Genomic DNA, 27,225 nt, shown 5'->3' on the forward strand with positions numbered 1-27,225 from the left:
ACTGGTAAGTGGTTCTAGTTTAGATCATATAAACCAGTCACTAACAGTCCATGCAGCTGAAAGCTTTCAGCTCAGGTCACAATACAAAAATAAAATTAAAAAAAAAAAAAAAGAAAGCCAGAAAACTACATGTCAAATCATTGCATATGGAACCAGAAGGGACTGGAGACATGGGAAAGCCACTTAAAAATCATCAAAGGAGATCTGAATCTTTGAAGTAAGGGTTGCAGGCTGTTATGCCCAGTGATTTCTTTGAAGGACAGGAAGAATGTCTCTACACTAGTTTTTGAAGCAAGCTCATGGACCACAAATCTCTGACTTTGATTATCATATAAAGTAGCTAGTCTGCTTGTAATGAGGGGTTCCTAAAACATCCTCCTGAAGAATGACCAAAATTCCACATGGAAGCCAAGTAAATGTCAGGATGCTTTGTCAGCAGAGTCCAAGAGCCCAAGTCTTTGCATAGAAAGAATGGAAGATCTGAAAGTTAAAGATACTCTCATAAACTTTGTGTAATAGGCACTGCAATAAGGAAAAGTTTCAAATCCCTTCAACTATGGTTCTGGCTCAAGTCAGAGCACTCCTTTTGGAGGAAAAGAGTATTCAGTTACTGAAGGGAAATATATTATTCTTCCCAAACAGTCAATCCAGCAAGCTGCCCTGTAGCTAAGGCAGTCAGTGCATATGAGGTTGATCCCTTTCTTCAATCTCCAGTGAATCTCTCCTACAGAAAATTTTATATTAGCCACATGATCAAAAAGATGACACAGACATCACACAGATCTGATAGTTTATGGGAAGACAGTCCTAAGTCTCACATGGGTCAAGTCAATACATGTGTTTGAATTTATTTATTGACTTAAAATTTACAGATGGTCCAGTAGCACAACATGTGCCCAAGACCTGGAAGTTTCAAAGAAGTGTTATATGATGAGAATACATAAATATTATAAAAATGTGCATGCAGTAATTTCAATGGAATATTTGAAGGTTTGAGACATGAAGCAGAAGTTGAAATGGACAGTAACATTGCCTATGATATTAAAATCTGCAGAGTTAGGTCATTCAGCTTTTATGGACATGTAGGTTAACATTTACTTGTGGCAGGAGTAGACACAGTAGACAATAAGGAGATAGCACAGGCTGTCAACACTGCTAGATCTGATAGTGTACTGACAGTTCAGGAGAAATCACCATACATTAGTAAGGTGATTTGAGGAAGAATTAAATAGGAAGAGAATGTTTTGCAAAGAGTGGGAACACTCTTGTTTGTTTCCCTACATGATGAACAGGTCAGAAGTTAATGGCATTCTCATGAGAAACAGCAAATAGACATTTGAGATGATTTTGAGAGTAACTCTGTAAAGAATGTTGGAACTCGAGATTAAGTCTACTTATTTCATGCTTCCCCATTAATTATGGTATCTTAGAAAAATGGGATACTAAGGTTTTGAGCAAACTGCAGAAAACTTCACAAGGTGGTTCTGACTAATCAACATCCCATATTAAAACCAGATCATTTATCATTACACATGGAACAAAACACTTCTCCATGTAGTGTTTAGGTCTGTGACAAATTATATTTAAAAACCCCAAAGCAACAACAAACACACAAAAAAGTTATCTTTATGTAATCTGCAACTTGCAAATACTGCTGTCAGCTCTGCTATCAGACAGTGGAACAGCAGGCTTGGAAAGATTAATATGGCCTGGAAACCACTGGTGTGTATGATATGATGCAGGCAACAGCCTCATTCTGCTGTTCCCTGGGTAAAAGGAGATCTTCTAGGAATGTTGGCAGATGATTAGCAGAAATGTTAGGACACTAATCCTTCAGAGCAAATCTTCTCATTGCTATACTTTGACTAACTTGTTGCTGTGAACAGGACCTGGAGATGGTAAGGAAACATTTTTTTATTAAATTTTATAAATACTGATTCAGATTAAAATAATTATAGCGAGCAGTTTCTATATCCCCCACAGAACTTGATTGTTAAATATATAGCTTAACATGCTGTCCTACTTTCTTAATTGTCCTCTAAGAATCCACTTGAATGTACCTGGTGTACTGGGGAGGACAGAGATGGAATTTTGAATTGATTTGCTGAGATAACCCAGTAATTACAATTACTAATGGAAGTTGCTGATTCATTCTCTAGGAAGAAAGGCACTTGGAACCAATAGTTTATCTGCTTATTTATAAGGCAGTGACTGGGACTATATGTAAATCTCCCAAGAATATTATTGAGGAAGATTAGCTTGTGCTACAGTTCATAGAAGGCAGTAGCAGAGATGCCCATCCTTTTTCCTAATTAATATCTGTAATGCCTTGTGTATTTATAATTTATCCATACTACATTAAAAGGGAAGCAAGCATTCCAAGTGACCACACAGAGAATGTGGAAAATTAATTTCCATACACATGATGTCTTCTCTTTCCAGCAGTACAACAGACTGTTTCACTCATAAGTCTAAAGCAACTTGGAGAGGTGCTGAAACAGCCCACTGAGGGTAGAAAGGGGAGTGAATGTGCATCCTGTGGTTGGAAAAGGATGGTACTGAAGGTGCAGGCAAGGTGAGCAATACACACATCTATTTCCACAGCAAATAGTACATAACACTTAGGTGACATGCAGAATGTCATTTCCTTCACACATTTAAGCAGCTGAGTGACTCCAGTTACAGAACAGCTCAGTGAAGTAAAAAGGCTAAGAAGTATCTGAGTAAAGTGCAGAAAGCAAAGGGACAACAGGTGGTGAAAAGAGTCAGAGAAGGACAGAGAAGTGTATGGAAGGGAAATTACAGCTGCTAGCTTGACATTTCTATAAGGATGCAAATGACTCAGAAAAAGAAGTCAAGGGGCAGATTCCCTTAGCTGACCCTTGTCTGTCACAGGATTGGAGAAGTTTCATGGTGCAGGCAGATTATCAGAACTCTGATGTGGGACTCTCAGACATGATGCATGGAAAGAAAACTAAACCGTGTTTTGCCTGAACTTTGTTAGTGTTTTTTCTATCCATCTTAAGCTATGAAGACCATTTAACTCACCACTGCTTTCTCACTATATACAGCTTTTTTTTTTTAATATCTTCAAAAATGCTGGGCAGCTCATTGCCACATGCGAGGGTAGAAGGAGAGGAACAACCTCATCCCTGTCAGCAAGAGGGCATCCTTGTCATGACTGAGGGCACTGGAGCTGGAGGGCCCTTCTGTGCCTCCAGCCTCAACTGCACAGAGACTCCCAGATAGAACCATCCCCTTTGGGACAGAAACAGCATCTTTGGGGTGGGTGTCTCCCATGCCCTTCCTTGTTGGTTTTGGGATATTTTTTCTCTTATATTTACATATATATATATATATACAAACAATGTGACGGGTCTGCCAGAGCAGCTTGTCTTTATTCCATTGCAGCCATCAGCCTCATTTTATAGAACCAAGCAGGGGTGATGGAAACAGCTTAAGCTGCTTACAACACCAGACAATTTGTTCTTAGTTACATGGTCTTTTAAAAGTTTTTTAGCCAATAAGATAATATTAAAAGCTGACAAGTGTTTGCTCAGGCCAATTCATAAAGCTGCATATACATCTTGCTTTGAACAATGCTTGCTTGTAATAGCTTAAAACAATGGATAAAGCTTCATTATTATCACGTTTCTACTATCTTGCTTAAGCTATTTTCCTGAGGCCTGTCTCTACACAGCTCATTGCCCTATTGTTTCTTGTCCTTGCATCTTCAGCATCCTCCATCCTGAGATTTGCTTTCACACAGCTTTCTGAGAGTTTTACAATTTTTCTATATTCCACAATTCCCCCTCTTGCTTCAACCCTAAAGAAACTCTTTTAGTGTCCTTGTTGAATATTAACTACCTTGTGTTACATGGCTCTACTACAGTGCATTTTTCCTTATCTAGCAAAACAGCATTACCAGCTTTCTAAACAAGGCTATATTAATAAACTTACTTAATATATTGGTTTTTGCTTGTCTAAGGCATTCTTTTTGCTTACTTTGAAGTACAGTAATTCTTAGGTTTCAAAAGATATGGTCGATTCCAAGGACGTAAGTAAAATACAGTATTAAGTGCTATCTCTTGATTCGTTAAGTCTCTGTTCCAAGGCCTTGAATCAAAACCTTCATCCTCCTTTATCCTATCATACAGTAACTTAAGATTGCAGGCAACTGCATAAGATTCTGTGAACTTTCTGTATTTTTCTTTCCTACATCTCCTTCTTGAACGACAAAAGCTTCCTTGATGATTTTGTCCATCATCCCTTGCACACACTGAAGTGCACAAGGCACTATTACTAATATCACTTCTACAACAATCAAAACATAAACCTCTCCTGCAAAATTCCCTTAACTAACAAGCAAAGTTCCATTTCTCAAACAAATCGTCTAACCATGATCCATCATTTTTTTTTAATTTGAGATGTTAAATCTTTTAGCCTTTGTATACTTCTGTGGATGGATTCAGAGTGGTTAGACAAGTTATTACAACACAATCCTTCAAACTCCTCACAACAATGTCCTTGAGTCAGTAAGAGAAAATCAATTGCTGTTTTATTTTGTAGGGTGACGTGTCTAACAATGCTAATGTTTGTCAACATATTACTGATTGCAATGGATGTGGAATTGGTTTGTTTATTCAACCAATATCCAACCTGATCTAATTGTTTCAATGCCATTGCTGAGGCAAGCTGGGCTAATATCAAGCCTGCTGGAACCCTTTCTGCAGCCTTCTAGGGCCTAAAATCACTCCTCTAGCTTTGCTGTCTCAGTCTCCTCTAAACAAGTCAAAGAGCAGGGCAAGTTCACTATTGGTAATTCACAAGACAAGTCTGACCCAATTAATTTCTCCTGGAAGTTGTTCTAGATCCTGCAAGGATCTGGTCCGAGGCTGTATCTTCTGCAGCTTGATTGTCTGTTTTGTCATCATCCATCCCAGATATTTCCAGGGTGGGATTTCTTGTAGTTTTGATGTAGAAATTACCAGTCTGGCCTTCTTGACTTCTGCAACAACACTATCACAAGTTTGTTCCATCTCTGTTTGTGCTAGGGCTGCAATAAGCAAATCATCCATGTAGTGTAGAATCATGGATCATGGGTGCTTTTATCAAGCTGGAGATAAAGTTTGTGCAGCAAAATACTGGCAAATAATTAGGGGAGTTCTTCATCCCTTGGGGTAAAAATTTCCAGCAATATCTTTGCAGTGGTTTTCCTCTATCGATGGCTGGAAGTGAAAAAGCAAACCTCAGGGCATCCTTTGGATGGAGTGGAAAGTTGAAAAAACAGTCTTTTAAACTGTTGATGACAAGGGCCCAATCTCTTGGAAACACTGGCACACACAGAAGTCCAGGTTGCAGGGATCCCATGTCCTCAATCACTTTATTGATCTTTCTCAGGTCAGGCCTATCTCTACACAGCTCATAGCCCTATTGTTTCTTGTCCTTGCACTTCCTCACCTGGTTTCTGCCATGGTGGAATCAGCACTGACTGCATGGAGAGTCTTTGAACATGTCCTCATAAATACTTAGTGTGAAACAGGAAACTGCTATTAAGGCAAATCTCCAGTTTCATAGAATTACAGAATCATAATTGGCTTGGGTTGGAAGGGACCCTAAAGTCCTGCTGGGTTCCAACATGCCATTACACAGCCTCTGCCATGGGCAGGGATGCCTTCCACTATTCCAGGTTGCCCCAAGCCCTGTACAGCCAGGCCTTGGACACTTCCAGGGATCCAGGGGCAGCCACAGATGCTCCGGGCACCCTGTGCCAGGGCCTGCCCACCCTCATAGGAAAGAATTCCTTCCTAATATCTATTCTAAACCTCTCCTCTTTTAGTTTAAAAGCTTTCCCATCCTTTTATATGATTATCTGCCTGTGTGAAGTCACTCTTTTTTATAAGACTCCTTCATGAACTGAAGCCTTCTCTTCTCTAGCAGTTGCTCTCCTCAGGCTGCTGCACAGGGTGTGCAGTGGAGGTGGCAGGGCCACTGACACCGTGTCTTGTCCTTTTCATAGTCACACACTCCCAGGCACATCCATGGCTCCCTTTCTGGGCAGAGGGCCCAGTGCAGATGAGGCCTCTGCACTGAGCAGGGGCTGCTTCTGTCAGCCCAGGGTCTTTTCCTCCAGCATTGATGACCCAAACATTTCCAGGTGTTCTTTGGCCCATCCCACCTGGTTTTTGTTATATCCCAGTGGGGAACACATGAAATTGGCTGACCCACCTGGCTGGATTTTAACCCCTCTGCGGTGATTAGCTCCTAACAGGTAGGCCAGGCAGTTCCAGCAGGTTTAAAGCACCCAGGTTTCAGTGAGGTGGGCCAGGCAGTTTCAGCAGGTTTAAAGCACCAGGATTTCAGGGAGATGTCGTTGCTGGTGTGCAGTGGAGGGAGCCCCGAGCTGGGCCCTCGATGGCTCCAGGCTGCCATCCCCTGGCACTGGGTGCCTGGAGCAGGGGCCCTGCTCAGCTGCTGCCCGGCAGCTCCCTGTGACTGACAGCAGCCTGCTGGGCCTGAAGCTGGGAATAAAGCCTGCCCTGATATCAACAGCCTAAATTCTGAGGCAAAAGGCACAGCCATAGCCCAGCTGATGTCTTTGTGCCCTACACCAGCACCCACCCTGGGCCATCACCACTGGTGCCTGTGCTTTCTTCACGTGTCACCAATGCCTGGGACAGATATAAAATGTGGGACAGTGGGCTACTGCCTCAGTGCACCCATGGTCTGTTCAGGGTCTCTTCACCCTTGAGGGAGCAGACAGGCAGTTTCCTCGCAATCCCTGCCAGTGCTTACCCCTCATCTTGACTTCCACAAAGCTGGCCGGGTGCTCACCTTACTGCCCACTCGCCAACATTGCCTTGGGCCTCCAGCCTGACGCTGATCTCTCTGACTTATTTGTACCATTTCATATACCTCCATGTATGCATCCCAAGATTTTAGGCCCACTTGCAGGGTTCAAACATTTATGGCTATCAACTGAAATGGGGACAGCGTTTTACACACATATCCAATAAATCGTGCATCTTCTTACAGAAGTGCAGTTTGCCATTTCCTTCTATACAAGGTTATCTTAGAAAACTTTATCTCCCTAAGTGCCTGGGTTATTTGGTCTGCTTGACATTGTTTCTTCTTATTTTTCGTTCTGCTACTACTGCTGAGAAAAGGGCTGATATTTTCACACAATTGCACAGAACATGTGGTAGAACTCCCTCTTGACAGGCAATTGTCAGCCCAGAGTCCATCTCTTCACAAATGAGGCTCCATTTTGTTTCTCTGTCTGTACAGTTTTGTGATTTAACACTATCAAATCTGATGTACTATTTAATGGCACCATTTGCTGAGTGTCAAGGGAACTTTCTAATGTACATTTTAATATAACATTCCTTCTCCTTAGTGCCTGAAATAACATAATTCCATTGCAAATGGGTTCTTCCTGTCCAACACCACTCTGACTTACTCTAACAGTAGCTTGACCAACAGAGGCAACAGCACAAATAAGTTTTTCTTTCACGCTTTGCCTTTAAGGACTACTTCTGTGAGTAAGAAACTTTCTTTGAGCATAGCCTAAAGTGCTACAGAAGGAATAATTATTTGGTAATAAGATGATAAAAAGCTGTACCACAAACCTACTTAGAGATTTTATAAAAAAACTCTGTCCAAAGACTAATGGTGATATAGACCTCACCTGTAAAAAACAAAAACAAAAAAAAAAAAAATGAAAACTACTGCACATGATATGAATGCAAATAAATCTACTTTTATTTCCTATGTACTGAGATAGTTGCAAATCTTAAATCTGGAAGACAGTGACAGAAGGTTCACATTTTGTGCAGCCCTCAGATCACTTTGCTGCCTTGTGACATTCTCACTCTTCCTCTTCTATCTTCTTGCCATGCATGTCGCGGCTCTTCACTCGGAGCTTGTTGACCTGTGACTCTGCAATGTCAGCCCGCTCCTCGGCTTCCTCCAGCTCGTGCTGGATCTTGCGGAACTTGGACAGGTTGACATTGGACAGCTCCTCCTGTGTGAGAAAAGGGAATCAGGGGTCAGGAGCACAGGGCAGGGTTTCATTTCTGCTGCAAGTCAGTCTAATGGGGCTGCAAATCTCCATCCCCTCCCACCACTGCTCACACATCAGCCTCACACAGAGCTCCTCATCCTCCCCTTTTCAGGACCCCACTGGGACAAGCTCCACCAGGACTGTGTCACACGTGAGGAGCAATTTCACCCCTTGGATTCATCATTTCTGTACCTACTCTCACACTACTTCCTGCCCAACTGTCAGTGTATCTTTTTGGGTTGAGAAGACCCTGAAGCCTTCTGCTGATGATTATTAGCAGAGATTTGGGAACTTGGCAGTGGGTGTAGCCCCTGGGTTTGTTTATTCTGGCCTCCTGTGTGAAACAGGCTGCAGAATTTCACTTAATGAACCGCCCTGACTGCAGGGTGCCCAGAGCTCACCAAGGCCTCATGACACAATAACAAAACACTGTGACCAAGATGATTATGTCTCAGGAATTTCTTTCATACCCCTCTCCTGATATTCAGCCTCACTCAATGTGTGCCCTGCCGCAAAGGAATGTGGCCTTTGCCCATTCTCCAAGCAATACTTACAGCCTCCTCAGCTTGTCTCTTGTAGGATTTCACTTTCATTTGCAGCTTGTCCACCAGATCCTGCAGCCTAAGGACATTCTTCCTGTCTTCCTCAGACTAGGGAGGTTGGCAAACAGGATAGAGAGTCAATTCATAGTCCTCCATCACACAAGGTTAACAGTTCCCCTTGGGGATGGTGTGTGCAAAATGTGACTCGCTGTGAGCAAACCCTGTCAGAGCAGGAGACCTCCTGCCTTACCTGGTAGGTCAGTTCCTTCACCCTCCGCTCGTACTTGCGCACACCCTTCACGGCTTCAGCGCTGCGCTTCTGCTCAGCATCAACCTCCCCTTCCAGCTCCCGCACCTGCAACGACAAGCCCATCCCTGCAGCTTCCCTGGCAATGTCTCTCCAAGGACACGCTCACTCAGGCACAGCCCCAGCCCTACCCACCCTGGCCTCCAGCTTCTGAAGTTGTTTCTTCCCTCCCTTCAGTGCCAGCTGCTCGGCCTCTTCCAGACGGTGCTGCAGGTCCTTCACTGTCTGGTCCAGGTTCTTCTTCATCCTCTCCAGGTGGGCACTGGTGTCCTGCTCCTTCTTCAGCTCTTCTGCCATCATGGCCGCCTGATCAGAGCAAAAGGTCAAAGCCATATTGGGGCTGGAGATATTTTGGGCAGAGTACATTCACCATCAGCAATGCCAGGAGCACCAACTCACATCTGTGATGGCCTTCTTGGCCTTCTCCTCAGCATTACGGGCTTCCTGGATGGTATCCTCCATTTCACTCTGGATCTGGGAAATGTCTGTTTCCAGCTTCTTCTTGGTGTTGATCAAGCTGGTGTTCTGTGCAACAGGAAAGACAGGATTCCTACTATCAAACCAAATGCCTCCACATTAAGGCTTGAAAATGCAGGTAGAGTTTACGAAAGTCTTCAGTGCAAGAGACTTCTTTAGCACCAGAGCAGCAAAACAGATATTGAGGGATGGCTGGAGGGGACATATTGCAGCACAATTCTTCCACTAGGTAAACACACGTTTCCTTAGTAATCACTTACAATATGAATAACAATTTAATCCCTTGTTATCACTTATCAATGGAAATAATTTCCAGCACTGCCTGACCTGGGTGTGGAGGAGCTGTGCACGTTCAGTGGCATCCAGAAGCTCCTGCTCAGCCAGTTTCCTCGACCGCTCTGTCTGCTCCAGCGCTGCCCGGAGCTCCTCAACTTCAGCCTGCAGCAGGTTTGCTCTGCGCTCCACCATGGCCACCTGCTCCTTCAGGTCATCCTGTGTCCTGAGAGCATCATCCAAGTGCAGCTGAGTGTCCTGGAAAAACAGACAAGAATAATTGCCAGGCGTCAGTGCGCACTGGAGTGGCAAAAATTGTCAGAGATTTAATTTCTCTTTTCTCTAGCTCTGCTGGACAGACCTTGAGCACTGCCTGGGTGTTTCTCAGGTTCTTCTGTGCCTCTGCAGCCTGGCGGTTGGCATGGCTCAGCTGGATCTCCATTTCATTCAGGTCTCCCTCCATCTTCTTCTTCAGCCTCAGGGCTTCATTCCTGCTCCTGATCTCAGCATCCAGGGTGCTCTGCATGGAGTCCACGACTCGGAGGTGGTTTCTCTTCATCTGGTCAATCTCCTCATCCTTCTCTGCTATCTTTCTGTCAATCTCAGACTTCACTTGGTTGAGCTCAAGCTGCAGGCGCAGGATCTTCCCCTCCTCATGTTCCAGAGAGGCCTGCACAATTCAGCATGAAGAGAGTCTCACCTTCTAAGTAATCTTTTTTGCAGTTCCACTTAAATGTAGGCTTGCTTTCCTACTGTCTCTCCAAAGAACTACACCCATACTCCTAAACCTAGACACCATTTATGTACCTCAGCTTCCTCCAAGGAGGCTTGCAGTTCAGATTTTTCCTGCTCAACCTGCTTCTTGACTTTCTCCAGCTCATGAATTGCCTTTCCTCCCTCTGCAATCTGTTCCGTGAGGTCGGAAATCTCCTCTGCAAGGAAGGGTGAAAAGCAGCATGGTCAGGCACAGAGCTGAATGGAGAAAGGCTCTGCTGCATCAAGGGGCCACGCATGTTCTTATCCCTGCAGGCCCTGAGCCATTAAGTGTGGCAGAGGGACAAGCTTGTGAGAAAGGGCAGTGAGGAGCAGAGGCCAGGGACTTACGCTGCAAGTTCTTGTTCTCCCGCTTCATTGTCTCCAGGTGGTCCAAGGACTCCTCATAGGCATTCTTCATCTTGAACAGCTCCGTGCTGAGAGAGCGCGACTCCTTCTGGGAGGCCTCCAGCTCAGCCTGCGTTTCCTCATACTTCTGCTTCCATTCTGCCAGGATCTGCAGAGAAAGGGGCTGTGAGTAGGGCTGTGGCCATCACGGGGCCATGCTCTGGCCAGGAGTGCTGGTGCTGGAGGCCAAAAGACCTTGTCAAAGTTCTTCTGCTTCTTATCCAGAGCAGCGCAGGCAGCATTGGATCTCTCCACATCAATCATCAGGTCCTCCACTTCATTCTGCAGCCTTTGCTTTGTCTTTTCCAGGGAGGCACATTTGGCGTTGACAGCCTCAACATGTTCCTCTGCATCCTGCAGACGCTGGGCCAGCTTCTTCCTGGGAGGAGAGAAGCACAGTTCCACACTACAGCTAGGAAGAGCATCAGTTCTATACAGTCATGAGAGGGCAGTTTTGGTGGTTTTAAGCCAATAACTTTCCACATATACAAAAACAGCTATCAACTATGGAGGATTAGGCTTGTCTTACCACTTCTAAAGCCGATGTTTTCCCTTCCAATCTACACTTTTTCTCTCCCACCCTCTCTCCCCTTTTTTTACAAACACAGTATATTGTTGCCTCCATCCCATTCTTTTCTTAACCACTCTCAGAGACTCCAGCTTCCCTAGATCAATTTCAGTTTTCTGCCATCATTTGCCATCCTGTTTCCCACGTACTTGGCCTCCTCGAGCTCCTCCGTGCGCTGAATCGCGTCTGTCTCGTATTTGGTTCTCCACTGGGCCACTTCCCCATTGGCCTTGGACAGGGCTCGCTGAAGCTCCCCCTTGGCCTCCTGCTCCTCCTCATATTGTTCCCGGAGCAAGTCACAGTCGTGGCGAGCGGACTGCAGGGCGTGGGCCAGGGCGTTCTTGGCCTGTGGGTATAATTGGGTTTGGTAACCTAAATACTTATCTTGAAATGCCTCTTGACTGTGAACTTGACAGTGAAATTGGAATGAAACTCCAATTGCAAATATGTAGAGCTTGGAGCTGGTGAAGCCATCATTGACACGTTCTGGAGCATCAGGATGCATTAATGACAGCTCCTCTGGGGACAGTAATCTGCTGTTGGTGTAAATTTGTGGCTGAATCATGTCTTAGAGAGGATCATCACAATCTTGTAGAAGCCTTGTGGATGACTTCCTACAGCACCAAAAGTATCCTGTTTCCTTCCTACTCTACTTGAAGAGTGGGGTGTTGTGCATTAGTGCCATTCTCTGCAGTGATACGTGTGTTTAGCGAAGGAACACTGGAGCAGTCTAGTGTTAGACAGGATTCTACAGGTGCTTTTGGGGGTCATGTAGGCAGAGGACACCAGAGTACTTCCAGACCTTGATTTCTTCCTCTAGATGTCTCTTGAGTTCCTCAATCTGTTGGGTAAATCCTTGCTTGCCTCTAGACAGCTGAGAAATCAGAGCATCCTTCTCCTCCACCTGGCGGGAATATTCACCTGAGAAGGGAAAGGGAACAAAGGAAGCACACTGTTCCTCCTATGACACCTTCTGCCTGTATCCAGGAATGGCCTGGAGAGCTTACACCAGCTGCCACCTTGCACGCTCTGGCTTGCTCAGGGCATACAGGTCCTGCCATTGAACTTTGGGGATTAGGATGTCTCACCAGTCTCTGTCTGCAGACGAGCTCTTTGCGTATTGAGGTCGTTGATCATGCGCTGATTCTGCTCCTCCTTTGTTTTAAGCTCACTCAGCTGATCTTCCAGTGTGCGGCACATCTTCTCCAGGTTGGCCTAGAGAGGAAACACGGGAAGGGAGAAGAGATGAGGGTTTGCACTCTGCCTTATTGTCACAGGGGGGATTTTGTTTCTGGGAATGTGTCTGGAAGAGGCAGCTTTTGTGCCACACTTTGTCCCTGTCAGGATTTTCTAATGCAATCCTTACCTTGGCTTTGGAGACAGACTCCATGTTGCTGGCCAAGTCATCAATCTCCATCTTCAGCTCACTCTTCTCCTTCTCCAGCTTCTGCTTCACGCGTTGCAGGTTGTCGATCTGCTCCCCCAGCTCAGCTGTGCTGTCCGCGTGCTTCTTGCGCAGGGCGGAAGCCGTGGCTTCGTGCTGCAGCGTGGCCTCTTCCAGGTCACGGCGCATCTTCTGGAATTCTGCCTCACGCTTCTTGTTCATCTCGATCTGAGCTGCTGTGGCACCTCCTGCTTCTTCCAGGCGCTCACTGATCTCCTCCAGCTCCCTGGACAGGTCAGCCCGATGCTTCTCTGCTTTAGCGCGAGAGGTTCGCTCTGCCTCAATTTCCTCCTCCAGCTCCTCAATACGGGCCTGCAGAACAGCAGGGACCCCTCATACCTGTGCCCTCCTCCTGCCTGAGCTGAGCCTGAGCAAGGCAGGGGAAGGAACAGACACTTGCCTGCAGCTCCTTGATCTTCTTCTGAAATTGCATGCCCAGGGCTTGTTCATCCTCGATCTTGCTCTGGATCTGGCTGATTTCAAAGTCTTTCCTTTGGGCCAAGTGAACAGTGTTAGAGCTCAAAGAAAAAAGACAAGTGCTCAGGTGCCCTAGCACTCAGGTTCCCCAGAGCCACACTTACTTCTTCAGTTTCTCATCCAGCTGCTGCTTATCATTCTCCAAATCCATGATGCTGTCCTGGGCCAGCTTCAGGTCTCCTTCCAGTTTCCTCTTAGCTCTCTCCAGGTCCATGCGCAGTTTCTTCTCTTGCTCCAGGGACCCTTCCAGCTAAACACAACAAAACCATCAGTGCTCTACCAGCCTGATCAGGCTCCATACCTGTCCTGTTCCTGTTCTATGTCTGTGTGCTTACATCATCCACTTGCTGTTCCAGCTTGGTCTTAGCTTTGGTCAGAGTATTGACTTTGTCTTCCTCTACCTGCAGATCATCCAGGGTCTGCTGATGGGCCTCTTGGAGGGCTTTCTTCTCTTTTGTCAGCTTGGCAATGGTCTCGTCCAGGGCTGCCATCTCCTCAGTCAGGTTTTTCACCTTTAGGAAGATGGCAGCAAATGTAACTAATGGAAGTAGCTATACAAGTCCTGTAATATCACAGGGCACTTTTCCAGACTGCAGGTGGCAGGTTCTGTCTCATACCTTGTTTTCGGTGGCATGTTTTTCCTTCTCCACCTTGGCCAGTGTTAGCTCAAGGTCATCAATATCTTTCTTCAATTCTGAACATTCATCCTCCAGTTTCCTCTTCTTGGCTGTCAGCTCAGCATTAATTTCCTCTTCATCCTCAGCCCTTTCAGTCACCTCTTTAATTTTGGCTTCCAGCTGGATTTTGGTTTTGATGAGCTGGTCACACCTTTCCTCAGCATCAGCCAAGCTATCTGCTTCCTGGTGGGGAGACAGAATTTTGTGGGTTCTAATGTTTTGTAATTTCTCTGATCTGCCCCTTTTATCACTGAGTAGCAGGTGAACCTGACCTTCAGCTCCAGCAACAGGAGGATCTTGAATTGTGTCTAGTGGGAAACCTTGTCATTTGGAATCAATATTTATTCCAAAGTTTTATTGTCTCCTAAATGTGTCTCCCAAAAGTGTCTCCCAGTTTGTCCTGAGTAGCTATGAGAATGCCTCATGCACACACAAGCAGAATGGAACAGGGGTTAGTTCAGTTTCTAGTTTCAGCAGGAACAAGGGCTTGGAGTATTTTTCTCATGTAAAAATATGCAATACATTTTTCTTTATAATTGACTAGTTAACTTCATAATATTTGAGCAATAGACAATTTATGAGAATACTGCCATGGGGAAATATTTGGGTTCTTTGGTGTTACTGCATTTTTCTAATTCAGTTTTGAGGAAAACTGGGTCCTCCTCAGGTTTGATTTTACTGTGTTATACGGAAGGACTTTGAAAATTATTTCTCTTCCAGCTCCAAGTTCTTCACTGTTCAATACACATTGGCTGGTTTTACATGGCTCTGTCCTCACACAACAGCAACGGTGAGTTCCATGTGGGTCTGCCAGGAGTCTCACTATGCCCCTGCCAGTGCCAGTTTGCTGACATTAGAGAGATTCAGAGTGTGTGATTTAGACTGTTTTCTACCACCCATTAATTCCTGTGAGTCTCTGTGCAGGACAAGAAGCATTTTGACAGTTTATCATTATTTTTCTTGGGAGAAAGGAACAGTGATACTCACAGCCTGCACTTGGAGCTGCAGGTCATTTTTCTCCTGCACCAGGGCCACCATTTTCTCCTCCAGCTCCTTCCGCTTTGCCTCAGACTTTGCAAGCTCCTCCTTGGTTTTCTCAAACTCTTCCTTCATGTTGGCCATTTCCTTCTCAGACTCAGCACTCTTCAGCAAGGGCTTGATCTTGAAGAACAGCTTCATCCATGGCCAGTGTTTGACATTCATGAATGCACGAACATTGTACTGGATACAGAAGATAGATTCCCTGAAATTAAATTAATGCAATTAATGTGATTAATTTAAACTTCATCAGTAAAGTAAAGTTCCATGAAAATCAACTAAATATGAGAAATATCTACCTCCTCTCCACCATTCTCCTGTACTCCACTCTCATCAGGAATCCCCTGCACCTGGCTTGTGTGCGAGTGATGATTTCTGCCAACTTGTCATCTCTCATCTCCTCCAGGAGTCCCAGCAACCCAGCTTTGAAGAACACCTTGAGAGAGGACATGTTGCTCCATGTCATTGTGATGTAGGACAGAACAGAAGCTCAGAGTCATTCAGATTGCTGAAAGACTTTAATGGCCATGATCAGTGTCACCTTGCACCCTCTCCCAAATCCTCTGTCCAAGGGCTTAGAACTTCCCATAATCTCAGCCCGAAGCATTCAGTCTTTGTCTGAGCTATGTGTCATGAGTACTGGTTTCCAGTTCAGCCACAGCTTCAGCCACTCCATTACCTGGTCATGGACACTAGTGAGCTCTACCATGACCTATTAACTTAATTCCTGGCTTGATGTTAAACCAATCTCACTACTGTGTATATATATATCCATGAATTTATGACTAGGGCCTTGCCTTTTTAGCCAACCTGTGTCTGACCCTGACAAATTTTGAAAACCAAAGTTTTATGGTTTCAGTTTGGACCATACCTATTGTAACAAACTTGACTGATGGTGTGAACTCTCAATTGAGTCTGACTACCATTCCTGGGTCATTCTCACTTGCCTTGACTGAGTACTGTGAGACTGGGAACTTGCTGATAGTGGCCCCTAGTCTGGCATCTCTGTTATGTTACTGTGCTGTGCCTGATCCCCTGACTCTTACAGCTTTTGACAAACTTCTAACACAGGACTTGTTTTTACCTTGGTGTGGCCAAATTTGTACTGGGTATGATCTACATCAATGGACCCAAGGAGCTTCTCTGAAGCTTTCTTGTTGTCCATGAACTGTCCCTCTGGGATAGCACTGGCATTAAGTACTCTATATCTGCAAAAGGAAATAAAACATTAAGAAATCGCAATCATTGAAACCACCACCAGAACTTTTCAGACTGTACAATTGAATTGATCTCATGCCTAGAGACGGTTCGTCCTCCCAGGAAAGGATACGGGAAATGTTTTTAATAGTAATTCTAAGTAAAAACAATCCTGATCTCAGCATTATCATGTCATTATAAACTGATGGCAAAAATCGATATTAATGATCAATACCAATTTAAAATAAAAAGTTCAAAGTATATTATAATAAGAAGGCTCTTCAGCTTGGTCTGAGTGGGCAGAGAGATGCAGAGCTCTCACCTCTGTTTGAAGTCAGCATACAGGACTCTGCTGGGGAATCCCTTCCTGCAAATCCTGATCCCTTCCAGCACGCCGTTACAGCGCAGCTGGTGCAGCACCAGCTCATGCTCCATGGCACCTGGCAAATACCACCATTAGTCACTGCCCTGCTGTTTGACACTCAGGAGAACAGCTTCTGCTGCTCAAGCTTTTGTCCTCTTGGCTTGCCTTACCAGGTGTCTTAGTTTCATTTGGGATGATGCACCGTACAAAGTGGGGGTGAGTGCTTCTCAAGTTAGCCATCAGCTTGTTTAAATTCTCCTGTGAGATTGTGAAATGAAGTTTACATTAATAAGTGTAAACACTGGAATCTTAACAGCAGATGTATCAAACTGCTGTTTCAGGATGCAGATCTGTCTTCTCTAAAAAAACTTGCAGAACTCCCAAAAGGAACATCAGAAGCTGAAGGATCCCAAATTTTGGCTTAGAAGTTCTTTTATAGAATAATTGTTAGAATTACTTTTCCTTGACCTCCTAATCCAAATACAGGGCTATCGTTGCACAGTTTGCCTTTAGCTGGTAATTCTTGTGGTAAATTGTTTGGGATCTTAAATAAATGTCATGCTCTTGATCAAGCATGACTAGCATATCATTTGTCAGCTAAGTAAGTAATGTAAGTAATGGAGGGGATAGTTTTATAATACATATATGGATGTGATATCCATATTCATATCCATGTCCATATCCATATTATATCTATATATATGGATTTTATAATCCATATAAAATGACCCTTTTGATATTAATTCAGTCTCGAACTTTGAAGAAAATACTGAAAACTGACCTTGTGAGTCATTATTTTGATATAATTTAACACTAACTCTTTTTCGACATTGAATTCAAGTAATTGCCTTAAAATCCTATAATCTTGGGGTAATTTATTTTCCTTTTAATTTTCAAATTTTACTATGAGTCAGTACTGAAAATCTGTTTAGAGACATAAAAAGTCTAGAAAATAAATCTAAATGCTACGGAGAGGATTTTAAGGAAGTTAGCAGAAAAGTTACTCACTCCTACCTGAGTAGGAGAACTTAACCCTTCAGATACTCTTGTGGAATATTTAAAAAAGGGCATGGCATTAGAAAAGGAATATTCTGTAAGTTCCAAGGATGGAAATGGAGGAAGGATTTTAAAGGATGACAAGAGCTATATCCAAAGTAGAAATAGACCTTTCAGATTCAGAATAAAAAAGCTTTGCCATCATCAAGGAGATAATGAACACTCTAATTTACCCTGAAAAGAGCTGAGACAGTCTGGAAGGAAGAACCCTTCTTCTTGCCTCCCTTCTTGCCACCACCACCAGCATCTGAAAAGCAAAGAAAAGAAAAAACAGTTTAATAATATGGACAATATATATTGGATACTACAGAACACACAACAACTTTATATTTCTAGTGTTTGCAGCTTTAATGCTGAGAAAACTTTGTCTCACATTAAAGTACAACTTCCACAAAACTAACCAGCATCTGCTCCACCATAGCTGGCAAAGAGTAAAGCCAGGGTCTTCACAGATGATTTCTGGTACAGCCCAATGACAGTTTCATTCAGAGGGTCCTTGTTCTTCTCCAGCCAGCCAGTGATGTTGTAGTCCACTGTGCCAGCGTAGTGCACCAGGGAGAAGTGAGCCTCAGCCTTGCCTTTGGCAGGCTTGGGCTTCTGGAAATTGTTGGACTTGCCCAGGTGCTGGTCATAGAGCTTGTTCTTGAAAGAGGTGTCAGTTGCCTTGGGGAACATGCACTCCTCTTCCAGGATGGAGAAGATGCCCATGGGCTGGGAGAAATCACAAGAAGTGACAAGGAAAGGTTACAATGGAAATGTTCAAGATCACTTTGGATGGGACATTCACCTGCCTGGTGTAGTGGAAGTAGTCCCTCCCTATGGTAGGGGACTGGAACAAGATGTTCTTTATGGTGCCTTGCAACCCAAACCATTCTGTGATTCTATGACAATGACAAGAAGCCTGTGCTATGAATGTCAAACACTGGTTGTGCTCTGGCAGCATCTCAGCCTGGATGAAAGCCTAGGTTTACCAGGAATTGGTCTCACTCAAAGAGTTTATTTCTGCAGTCCCTTGCCTCTCTGCAGCCTGTCTTCATGAACTGGCAGGAACTCGTCTGTCCAGCTCACATGAGGATTGGCTGTAGAACTGGGGGGGCAATGGTAAAGAGAAAAACAATGGGGAAAGCTGCTACAAGGAGCTCCATAGTTTGGGGAGGTCAGGTGATATGATATTTCTTTCTCAAATTTGGCTGGGGACTTTGGATTTGAGCCTTTGGAGAAGGAAGAAAATGAGACTGAATTGGGTTTGGTTTCAGAAGGCCGTTGGTGGGAATCCATGTTACTTTTCAATGCTTAAAGACTAGATGATGCAGACTCATGACACACATGTGCATTTCCCCATTTCTCTTTGCTAGACTAAACTAAATTTCAGTGCAAAATACTTTTCTTAACTGATGCTACATGTCTGGCTGTAAGTTCTTTCTGAGCTGACTTTGCCTCAGAAACATCACAGAATTCCAACAGCCATCATATACTTGCATGGGAAAAGTACCTTCTCAATGAGCTCAATGCAGGCAGCCAGGTCCATGCCAAAGTCAATGAACTCCCATTCAATTCCCTCCTTCTTGTACTCCTCCTGCTCCAGCACGAACATGTGGTGGTTGAAGAACTGTTGCAGTTTCTCATTGGTGAAGTTGATGCACAGCTGCTCAAAGCTGTTGAACTGCCCAAAGCAAGGAAAGGTGCACAGGTTCTCAAGGTGTGCCAAACCCACAGGCCTTTGCTGCCATTCTCCTAAGGCTGCTTGAAGTTGAAACACCAGTCCCAAACCTACTGTACCAGCATGTGTTTCCTTAGTAGGCCTTCTACTCTAACACTCACTGTCCTTGAAGGACATTTTCATTATTATTTTGCAAATCAAGACAAAAGTTACAATTCTTTTTCACTCTGCTACTACACTGCAAACCTTTGGAAAGCTCAGTATCTCTCTGAGCTCCTGGACAGTAGAAACCTCCTCAGTGTCCCCCCCACCGTGAATTTCCCTGACCTTAGGTCAATAATCTGGGACTTTCTGTGCTCTGACGCAGAAGTCCTTGCATCATCATGGCATTCACAGCACAGGACACACACTGTGAACTTGCCCAAAACACTAAATTTACAAGAGCATCCACCCCTTTGGCCCAAAGCTGTGTGCGTCTCTATGTGTTTCTGAGTCATCGTGACCCCTCCTTGCCCATTGTTTCTGCTGTCAAATTCTTGCTCCTTACATCGAAGATCTCAAAGCCAGCAATGTCCAGGACACCAATGAAGTACTGCCTGGGCTGCTTCGTGTCCAGCTGTTGGTTGATGCGAACAACCATCCACAGGAACATCTTCTCAAACATCGCCTTTGCCAGGGCACCCACTGAATTGTTCACCTAGAGCAGAGAAGACAGGGCTGGAGTTAGCTCTGAGGGACAAAGAAAAACGTGTATGTATTTGTTCAAGCTGTGCATTTACAACTGTCAGATGTTACCTGTGTAACGTTTTGACCTTTGGTCACGTATTCATTCCCAACCTTGACTCGGGGGTAACACAAGGCCTTGAGAAATTCAGCTGAGTTTAAGCCCGTTAGGTAGGCAGCCTTATCAGCCACTGGAGGTGGGGAAAGACAGAAGAGCATTTATTTATGGACAATCTCTAGAATTCGGGTGATGTGAACAACTCTGCTGTTCATCTTCTAGGAATGGAAGAACATTTATCTCATCTCACACAGAAGGTCTGTGAAGGAATGCAAATTCTGGACACTACTGATAGTCTTCTTTGAAAGCAAGAACAAGTATGGCTTGGATAGGAAGAGACTGGACCTGGAATTCCCCAGAAGAACAACAAAAGCCTCTAGCAAGACAAAATGCAAGGTCCGTTCTCTTTCTATGGCAAGGGATTTCTTGGTAGCACAGCTTGCCGGAGTTATTTCGCCAAAACCACAATTGCCCATCTGAGTGCCTTAGTGCTTGGAGGTTTTCAAGAGAGAGAGAGAGAGAGCTATCCTGTGTTTTAATTGAAGTTCCTGCTTTCAGGCAGCTTGTGTTTGGGGAGCCACCATTGGATAGAATAATGGAGCTTCCTATGTCTAGGAAAGTACCTCTGCAATTAGAGGGACCAGAGGTAAAAATGGAATTCTCAGTGTTTTAAGTGGACACCTGAGCCAACTGCAGTGTGCCTCAGGAGGCCAACATATCACCTCTGCATGCAGAGAAGGGCTTGGCTCAAATCAGGCCCTGAATTTGCTGGTACCTTCAGTGCCATCAGGCTCTGCCTGCTCCTCTCGTTGTTTCTGCTTGAACTTCAGGTTCCCATAGTGCATGACAGCCCCTGTCAACTTGTAGATGGCTGTTTTCTCATCTGCAGTGAAGCCCAGGATGTCAATGGCACTCTGCAGTCAAAATAATGAATTCAAAAACCGTGTCCTTAGTGAGCCAGAGATGTCACCCTCAAGGCATTCCTAGGAGATAAGTTGTTGCTGTGTTACTTACATCTGTAGCCATGAGCTCCTCCTGGTCGTCAATGCTGGGAACAGTGACCTCGCCTTGACTCACATAGTGGAAATCATAAGGGTTGGTGGTAATGAGGAGCATGTCTGAAAGCGGGAAGAGGCAAGGCATAGGCTAACTTTAGTCAATCAGGTGAGAGAAGGAACTGTGCCTCAGTGATCAACCCCAAAAAGCTGTAATGCTCCTTCCTACCAATTAGCTCTGGCTTCTTGTTGGACATGATCTGATAAAAGATGTGGTAGCTCCTTTCCGCCTTGAGCTGGAAAGTGACTCTGGACTTCTCCAGCAGGTCTGCCCAGGGAGGTAGAAAGAGTTAGGCACTTGTGAGAATGTACATGGATGTGGGAATTTGGGAAGGGATGGGAACAGTCCAGAAGAATCTCTTACAAGTTTCAATGTCAGCAGAAGCCAGTTTGCCTGTGGCCCCAAAGTGGATTCTGATGAATTTGCCCTGTTAAGCAAAGAAGCAGCAGCAGGTCAGCCTGGATGTGTTCTGCTGACGTCTCCTTTGCATGAAGGACTGCTCAGGCATCATTTGTGATGCCATGAGGGAGAGAGATTTTATGCAAAGCAAGAACTCACAAAGCGTGAGGAGTTGTCGTTCCTCACGGTCTTGGCGTTTCCAAAGGCCTCCAGCAGTGGGTTGGCGCTGATGATTTGATCCTCAAGCGTTCCCTGCAGGGGAATTATTCAGTGACTGTGTTTAGTTGGCAGGGCAATGACAGGCCAAGCGTTCAGTCTGTTCTTCCTGACTCACCTGCATTTTGCCTGATGACTTCTCCTCCTCCTTTTTCTTGTCCCCGCTGGCTGCAATTGTTGCAAAGTACTGGATGACACGCTTTGTGTTCACAGTCTTCCCGGCCCCGGATTCTCCGCTGCCAAAGGCAAGAGAGAAGCAGAGGGTGCGTGGTCAGGCAGGAGGTGCCCTGGCACCGGGCAGCCCCGCAGGGACCCGTGCAGGGGGTGTACGTACGTGATCAGGATGGACTGGTTCTCCCGATCTGTGAACAAGGCAGAAAAGAAGATATGATTATTCTGGGTCATGATTATAATTGATAAAATTATTCCTGTGACTTTTAGAAGGTGCACTAGCAGTAGGCATCTATTTACATTAATAAACCTTTCTCCCTTCACCCTACTTTCTTTTCAATATTTAATGTTCGTAGATTCAACTGGGAAGCTGATGTCTTCACCCTGAGTTGTTCCCAGATATAGGACACATGCACTTTGTTTTCTAGATATTCCCATCATGTTTCACTGCTCATTTTTTTTGTGAAAATGATTCAAACTAAAGATCAGTTTTGCAGTTACTGATTAAATGGTCTATCAGTAAGCTGAATTGAACTGAAGCACTGCTTCTCATAATCTCTATTACATAGGAACAGCCATTTCTGGTTAGTCAGTAAGCCTCCTAAATGGTTTTTATGCAATTGACAGTTGAGTATTGCCTAAAGAAAATCAGATTAACATCATAAATATATAGTAACCTTTACCAGAGTAGTCTGTCATGCTCTAGAATATTCAAATTTGGTGCTTCCAAAACTAGATTCAATATTTCTCTGTGCTATATCTTGAGCTGAGTTTGCTTCCCACAATTTTGTCTGGTTGCTTTTTTAACCCATATTCCCATTGTGATTCCATTGACAAAATCTTTGTACGATGAAAACTGAAAAATCTCTAGAAAGTCTGAAGAGAAAAAGCCATTAGGGATCAAACTCTTAGAGAAGAAGTCTGGGTTTGCACTCGCAGAGTTTCTGCATGTCTTATGAAGGTGTCAGCAAGGGTAAATATATGACAACTTACATGAATATGACCTTGATAAGACACGTTACTCAAACATCAATTTAATTTTTTTTTTCATTGCATTCTCTTCCAATTAACCTTCTTAATGCTTTGAATGCTACAAAATTAAATACAGTAATTCGGGACGAGAGAGGGAAGATTTCTTTTAACGAATTAAAACATATATTATTATACTGTCATCTATATTTCTGACCAATCTGATCTTTCCTAAAATTCTGAATATTTAGACAATGCTAGAAAAGTTGTCACTACCTTTCTTTGGTGTTTCTTTCCACAATATTAATGAATGAAAAAGAAGAAATTGTTTCTGAGATGGAGGAAGGAAAGTATCAATTTTCTGAGCAGGTTTCACTGCAATTTTTGACTATTCTGAGACTGTTTCCAGAGTTTTTGTAAAGCTACCAATGCATAGCTACTGGTGCATAGGAAGCATTGGCTCCAACATTGAATGTACTTTCCTTTTACACACAGTTTAATTTACAGAAATTCACCCTAGCCATTTTCAGTCCTGCATAGCAAATCAATCAAAGAGCAATCCTTTCATCTGAGAAAAAGCAGAACTTTATAGTATATCCAAATTTCTTTAATGGAAAATCTGACAATACATTCCATGTTAAATCATATCCCCCCAAATACACTGCACATGAAATTTTAACATTGATTTCTATAAACTTAATCTAAAGGATGATGTTCAATAAAAAAATCTATTTACAGTGATGACAGAACATCCACCTTTACAGCAACCTTAAACTGAACTATTGTTCAGGGAAAAGGCTTTTTCTCTTTTGTGTTTATAGCCAAGTGGTTGTAAAGAAAACCAAATAACTCACCAGTCAGCATGAACTGATAGGCGTTGTCAGAGATGGAGAAGATGTGTGGAGGGGCCTCCTGGCGCTTCTTGCCTCGGTAGGCCAACACCACCTCGGGGTTGTACACCGGCAGCCACTTGTAGGGGTTGACAGTGACGCAGAAGAGACCCGAGTAGGTCTGTGAGGAAGGGACACAGCACGTTGGCTTCCCCTGAGCCTGGCCCAGCAGCTCCTGAGGCTGCCCAAAGGAAGCTGCTGCTGCCACTTACGTAGATCATCCAGGCTGCGTAACGCTCTTTGAGGTTGTACAGCACAGCGGGTTCGTGGAGGTGGGTCATCATGGCCATGTCCTCGATTTTGTCATACTTGGGAGGGTTCATGGAGAAGATTTGATCTTCCTTCACCGTCAGGGTCTGCCACAGAATAGAGAGATGCATGTATGTCAGCTAAGAAGCCAGAGTGGGAATTAAATTTTATTTGTAAATTTTGCATTTATTCACCTCTCCGCCTTCAGTCTTGACAGTGACCTTCCCTGCATCCTTACTCTCGATTTTCCCTTTCACATAAGACTCCTTTGCATGTACCACAAAGACAGATGTCTTTGCATCAAAAGGTTTGTTCTGGGCCTCAATTCTCTCCTTCTCTGACTTTCGAAGGTAAGGAGCCGCCTCGCCAAAGGCAGCCATGTCAGCGTCTGGAGTTGCCATGGTTGCACTTCTTCAGGAGCCACGGTCAGCAGGGTCCTCTGTAGGCTACAAGAGATGTTGTGTCAGTGAATGAACATTATGTGAAAGAAAGCAGATCTCTTGCATTTTGATCTTTTCACGTATTAAAATAAGTATAAACAAGTCAAAAGTTGGATTTAAACTTCCCTGTCTTGGCCAAAAATACTTACATAGTTCTCTAAAATTAATCCTTAAACATCCAGCTAAGACACCACGTACAGAATAACAGTTAAGTGTACAGCATGTTGTGAAGTTTAGCAGTATTATTTGTGAACTGTAGCAAATTTGGCTATTCCCATAACAGAGTCTCTGGTATTTTTTTAAAATGCTACTGAAAGTCTCTGAAATATTTCTTTTTCTCATAGCAAATATTGGCTTTCTAAAAATTACTTGTTATGGATAATTCATCTTGCATTATAACAGATATAACTGTTACTATTGCCTGTTCTCTGTTCCACAAATCTTAAACTCTTGGATTTCATCCTGTTCCTTAAAAGTTGTTGACTTTTGGTATTGATTTTGGTGGCAGAAGTCACTGCTGCTTGAAAACATAACAACTCATTTTGTGTTGCGCAGAGATCCAGATCTAATATGTAAGTTGAAGGAAAACATGCTGCTTTCAAACCTACAATAAAGTTACTGCTCATAGAGTAGTCCATGACAGAAGTGGATATCCAAGTCTTATAGGAAGTTAAATGGAATAAAAAGGTGTATGTTTTGCCCAGCAGTTCACAGGAGCCAAACACTTACCTTGAAATTTTCTGTCAAGACTGGGCACAGCACTCCAAAGAGCCTTTTATAGACTCTGGTATGCAGATGCTTTGGATGTTTCCTTTTCCTTCTGTCAAAATATATTTTGGCAAACCATCTTTGGCAAAATATTGTCTGGCAAATTTAACTAATGGCATAATTGTCATTTGATCTGATATATTTAGAAATGTTTTGCATCTTACCATTCCTGTGGATACATTTCCTATAAATAGTCGGACAGGGCTATTAATATTGGAATCTGGACTAGTCAAGGCACTAAAAGAACTTGGGTGTATGATTTATTGGTTCTTCTATGGTCTTTACAGGTAACTTAATCTTTGATCCAGATAGGATTCTTTGGCATTTCTGTACTTTTACAGATGTAAAAGGGAAATAATGTAATGTATCTTGTACGTGTGGTCGCATGAACTTAGAGCTTGCCTTAGAAAAAAATCATTAGAAAAATCAGCTCTACAAAAGACAAATTATTATTAAAACTCTTTCAGTGATTCATTATATATTATAATTAAAAGGGGAAAACCAGACGTATTGTGGGCCAGGAATATTAGATAGAGAAGAATCCAAAAGACAGCAAGGTCAAATAGGGTTTCAAGTTTGCACATGCAGTTTGTGCCTTCAGTGTGAAATGTGACTCCTTAGCTATAAAAGCAATAGAACATGTATGTGAATAAATCCTCACTTGGTATTTTGCAGAAATAAAAAAATTCAAAATGTGCATACTAGAGGAAGCTTCTCTGTTGCAACAGTCAGTCACAAGTGATAGAAAATTCTTCATAGTTTCAAACAAACAAATTATTCATAATATCTCACACTTGAAAGAAATGAAAATTATACAGTTTTTTGCAAATAATTTCAGGTTGCAAAAAACTTGATGCTTCTGTTGCAGACCTGATACAAGCACTTTTATTAATAGGAAAATTATTCATTTTAAAATTATTTATGCTTCTCAAAATTTATTAAAAACTTTTTAAGGGTTAAGAGAACCTAAGAGGTAAAAGTAACCTAGACCAGGAAATACTTTCAACCTCCAGTAGACATACAACCAATAAATATGCAGTGATACTTCCTGTTTCATCTCACACAAACATGAAGTACTAACATGCCTTAAAGAGCTCAGGCCCATGTTGCTAATATTTGTGTGCCTATTGTCAATGTATACCATGCAGTGCTCTCAACCAAGTCACTACCTACAACTCCAAAAAAACTCAACTCTTCTGCCCAAGCACAAATCTACCCACATTCACACACACAGCATTGGTCTGGGATCCTCTGCACCCTGATATATCCTCAGCCCAGCACTCCCAAATCACAAATATCTTGCACTCTTACACATTCATACAGCTCCAGCAACAAGAGCTCTCAACACGGTGCTGCCTGTTTTGGAGCAGTATTGCTTTAGGCAATATTCTGAGAAAGGGGGAGTTTGCCAGTAGTTCTGGAGAATGAGTGGTCAAGTTCTAGGAAAAAGGGCACTGTCACTTGAGCTGCTTTAAACAGTGTCAGTTCTGAACATGCTCTTCTCCTGGTCGTTGGCATTTTGATTATTAAAAGAGCCCAGTGGGTAAAGCCCAGTGAAGAGCAGAGAGACAAGGACAGTAAATGTGATCTAAGGAGATATACAACATCAAGCACTGGTGTGGGCATGAAAAGCTTGTTCTGGAGTTCAAAACCAGAGTGCAGCCCTGCAAAAAAGCCCAGAGCTCAGCTGGTGGAAACACCCTCTGCCCTGAACAGGAGAGCTCAGAAACAACCTGCAGAAACATTGAGTGCAGGGGGGTATCAGAAGTTCTGTTTCTTCACAGTCTCTGACTTCCATGGACATACAGAACTTAGAGGACAAATCACAGAATGGTTTGGGTTGGAAGGAACGTTAAAAGAATCATCTAGTGCAACACCACTGCTGTGGGAAGGAATCTCTTTGACAAGATCAGATTGCTCAAAGCCCCATTCAACCTGAACTTGCACAATTCCAATGATGGGACATTCTCATATTCTGGGCCA

At 43.6% G+C, this 27,225-nt stretch overlaps 1 protein-coding gene and 1 long non-coding RNA gene across 3 annotated transcripts; one reads left to right on the forward strand and one right to left on the reverse strand.

Annotated features, from left to right (window-relative positions):
- The first annotated feature begins 1,823 nt into the window (after positions 1–1,823).
- On the forward strand, positions 1,824–20,832 carry LOC130260672 (uncharacterized). 2 transcript variants are annotated; one of them, XR_008841824.1, is made up of 4 exons: positions 1,824–1,898; positions 2,443–2,575; positions 14,709–14,778; positions 20,307–20,832. It is a non-coding gene; the product is annotated as an uncharacterized LOC130260672 (long non-coding RNA). The 2 variants fall into 2 exon arrangements; XR_008841823.1 differs by lacking the exon at positions 14,709–14,778.
- On the reverse strand, positions 7,740–25,317 carry LOC130260665 (myosin heavy chain, skeletal muscle, adult). Its single transcript, XM_056506280.1, has 39 exons — positions 25,204–25,317; positions 24,229–24,480; positions 23,998–24,141; positions 23,750–23,906; positions 22,090–22,117; positions 21,874–21,991; positions 21,699–21,791; positions 21,504–21,567; positions 21,309–21,407; positions 21,099–21,202; positions 20,860–20,998; positions 20,099–20,217; positions 19,851–20,000; positions 19,136–19,306; positions 18,045–18,354; positions 17,817–17,890; positions 16,758–16,845; positions 16,546–16,663; positions 16,111–16,234; positions 15,326–15,462; positions 14,976–15,231; positions 13,929–14,171; positions 13,647–13,823; positions 13,416–13,561; positions 13,235–13,325; positions 12,757–13,146; positions 12,479–12,605; positions 12,193–12,311; positions 11,540–11,736; positions 11,018–11,201; positions 10,766–10,931; positions 10,469–10,593; positions 10,023–10,331; positions 9,716–9,919; positions 9,311–9,436; positions 9,047–9,217; positions 8,855–8,959; positions 8,617–8,712; positions 7,740–8,023 (listed from the first exon to the last, which is right to left on the reverse strand). The coding sequence occupies exons 2-39, from the start codon at positions 24,433–24,435 to the stop codon at positions 7,868–7,870; spliced, it is 5,832 nt and encodes a 1,943-aa protein (XP_056362255.1). The 5' UTR covers positions 24,436–24,480; positions 25,204–25,317; the 3' UTR covers positions 7,740–7,867.
- Positions 25,318–27,225: the final 1,908 nt, after the last annotated feature.

Source organism: Oenanthe melanoleuca, chromosome 18, assembly GCF_029582105.1.
Source record: "Oenanthe melanoleuca isolate GR-GAL-2019-014 chromosome 18, OMel1.0, whole genome shotgun sequence".
NCBI lineage: Eukaryota > Metazoa > Chordata > Aves > Passeriformes > Muscicapidae > Oenanthe > Oenanthe melanoleuca.

Bases quoted from the DNA above. Each gene is read 5' to 3' on its own strand.
- LOC130260665 (XM_056506280.1), bottom strand. From the start codon at position 24,435: ATGGCAACTCCAGACGCTGACATGGCTGCCTTTGGCGAGGCGGCTCCT. The intron at 13,562-13,646 runs GTAAGCACACAG...TGTTGTGTTTAG, and splicing joins TGGAACAGCAAGTGGATGAT to CTGGAAGGGTCCCTGGAGCA. The intron at 12,606-12,756 runs GTAAGGATTGCA...TTTCCTCTCTAG, and splicing joins AGTCTGTCTCCAAAGCCAAG to GCCAACCTGGAGAAGATGTG.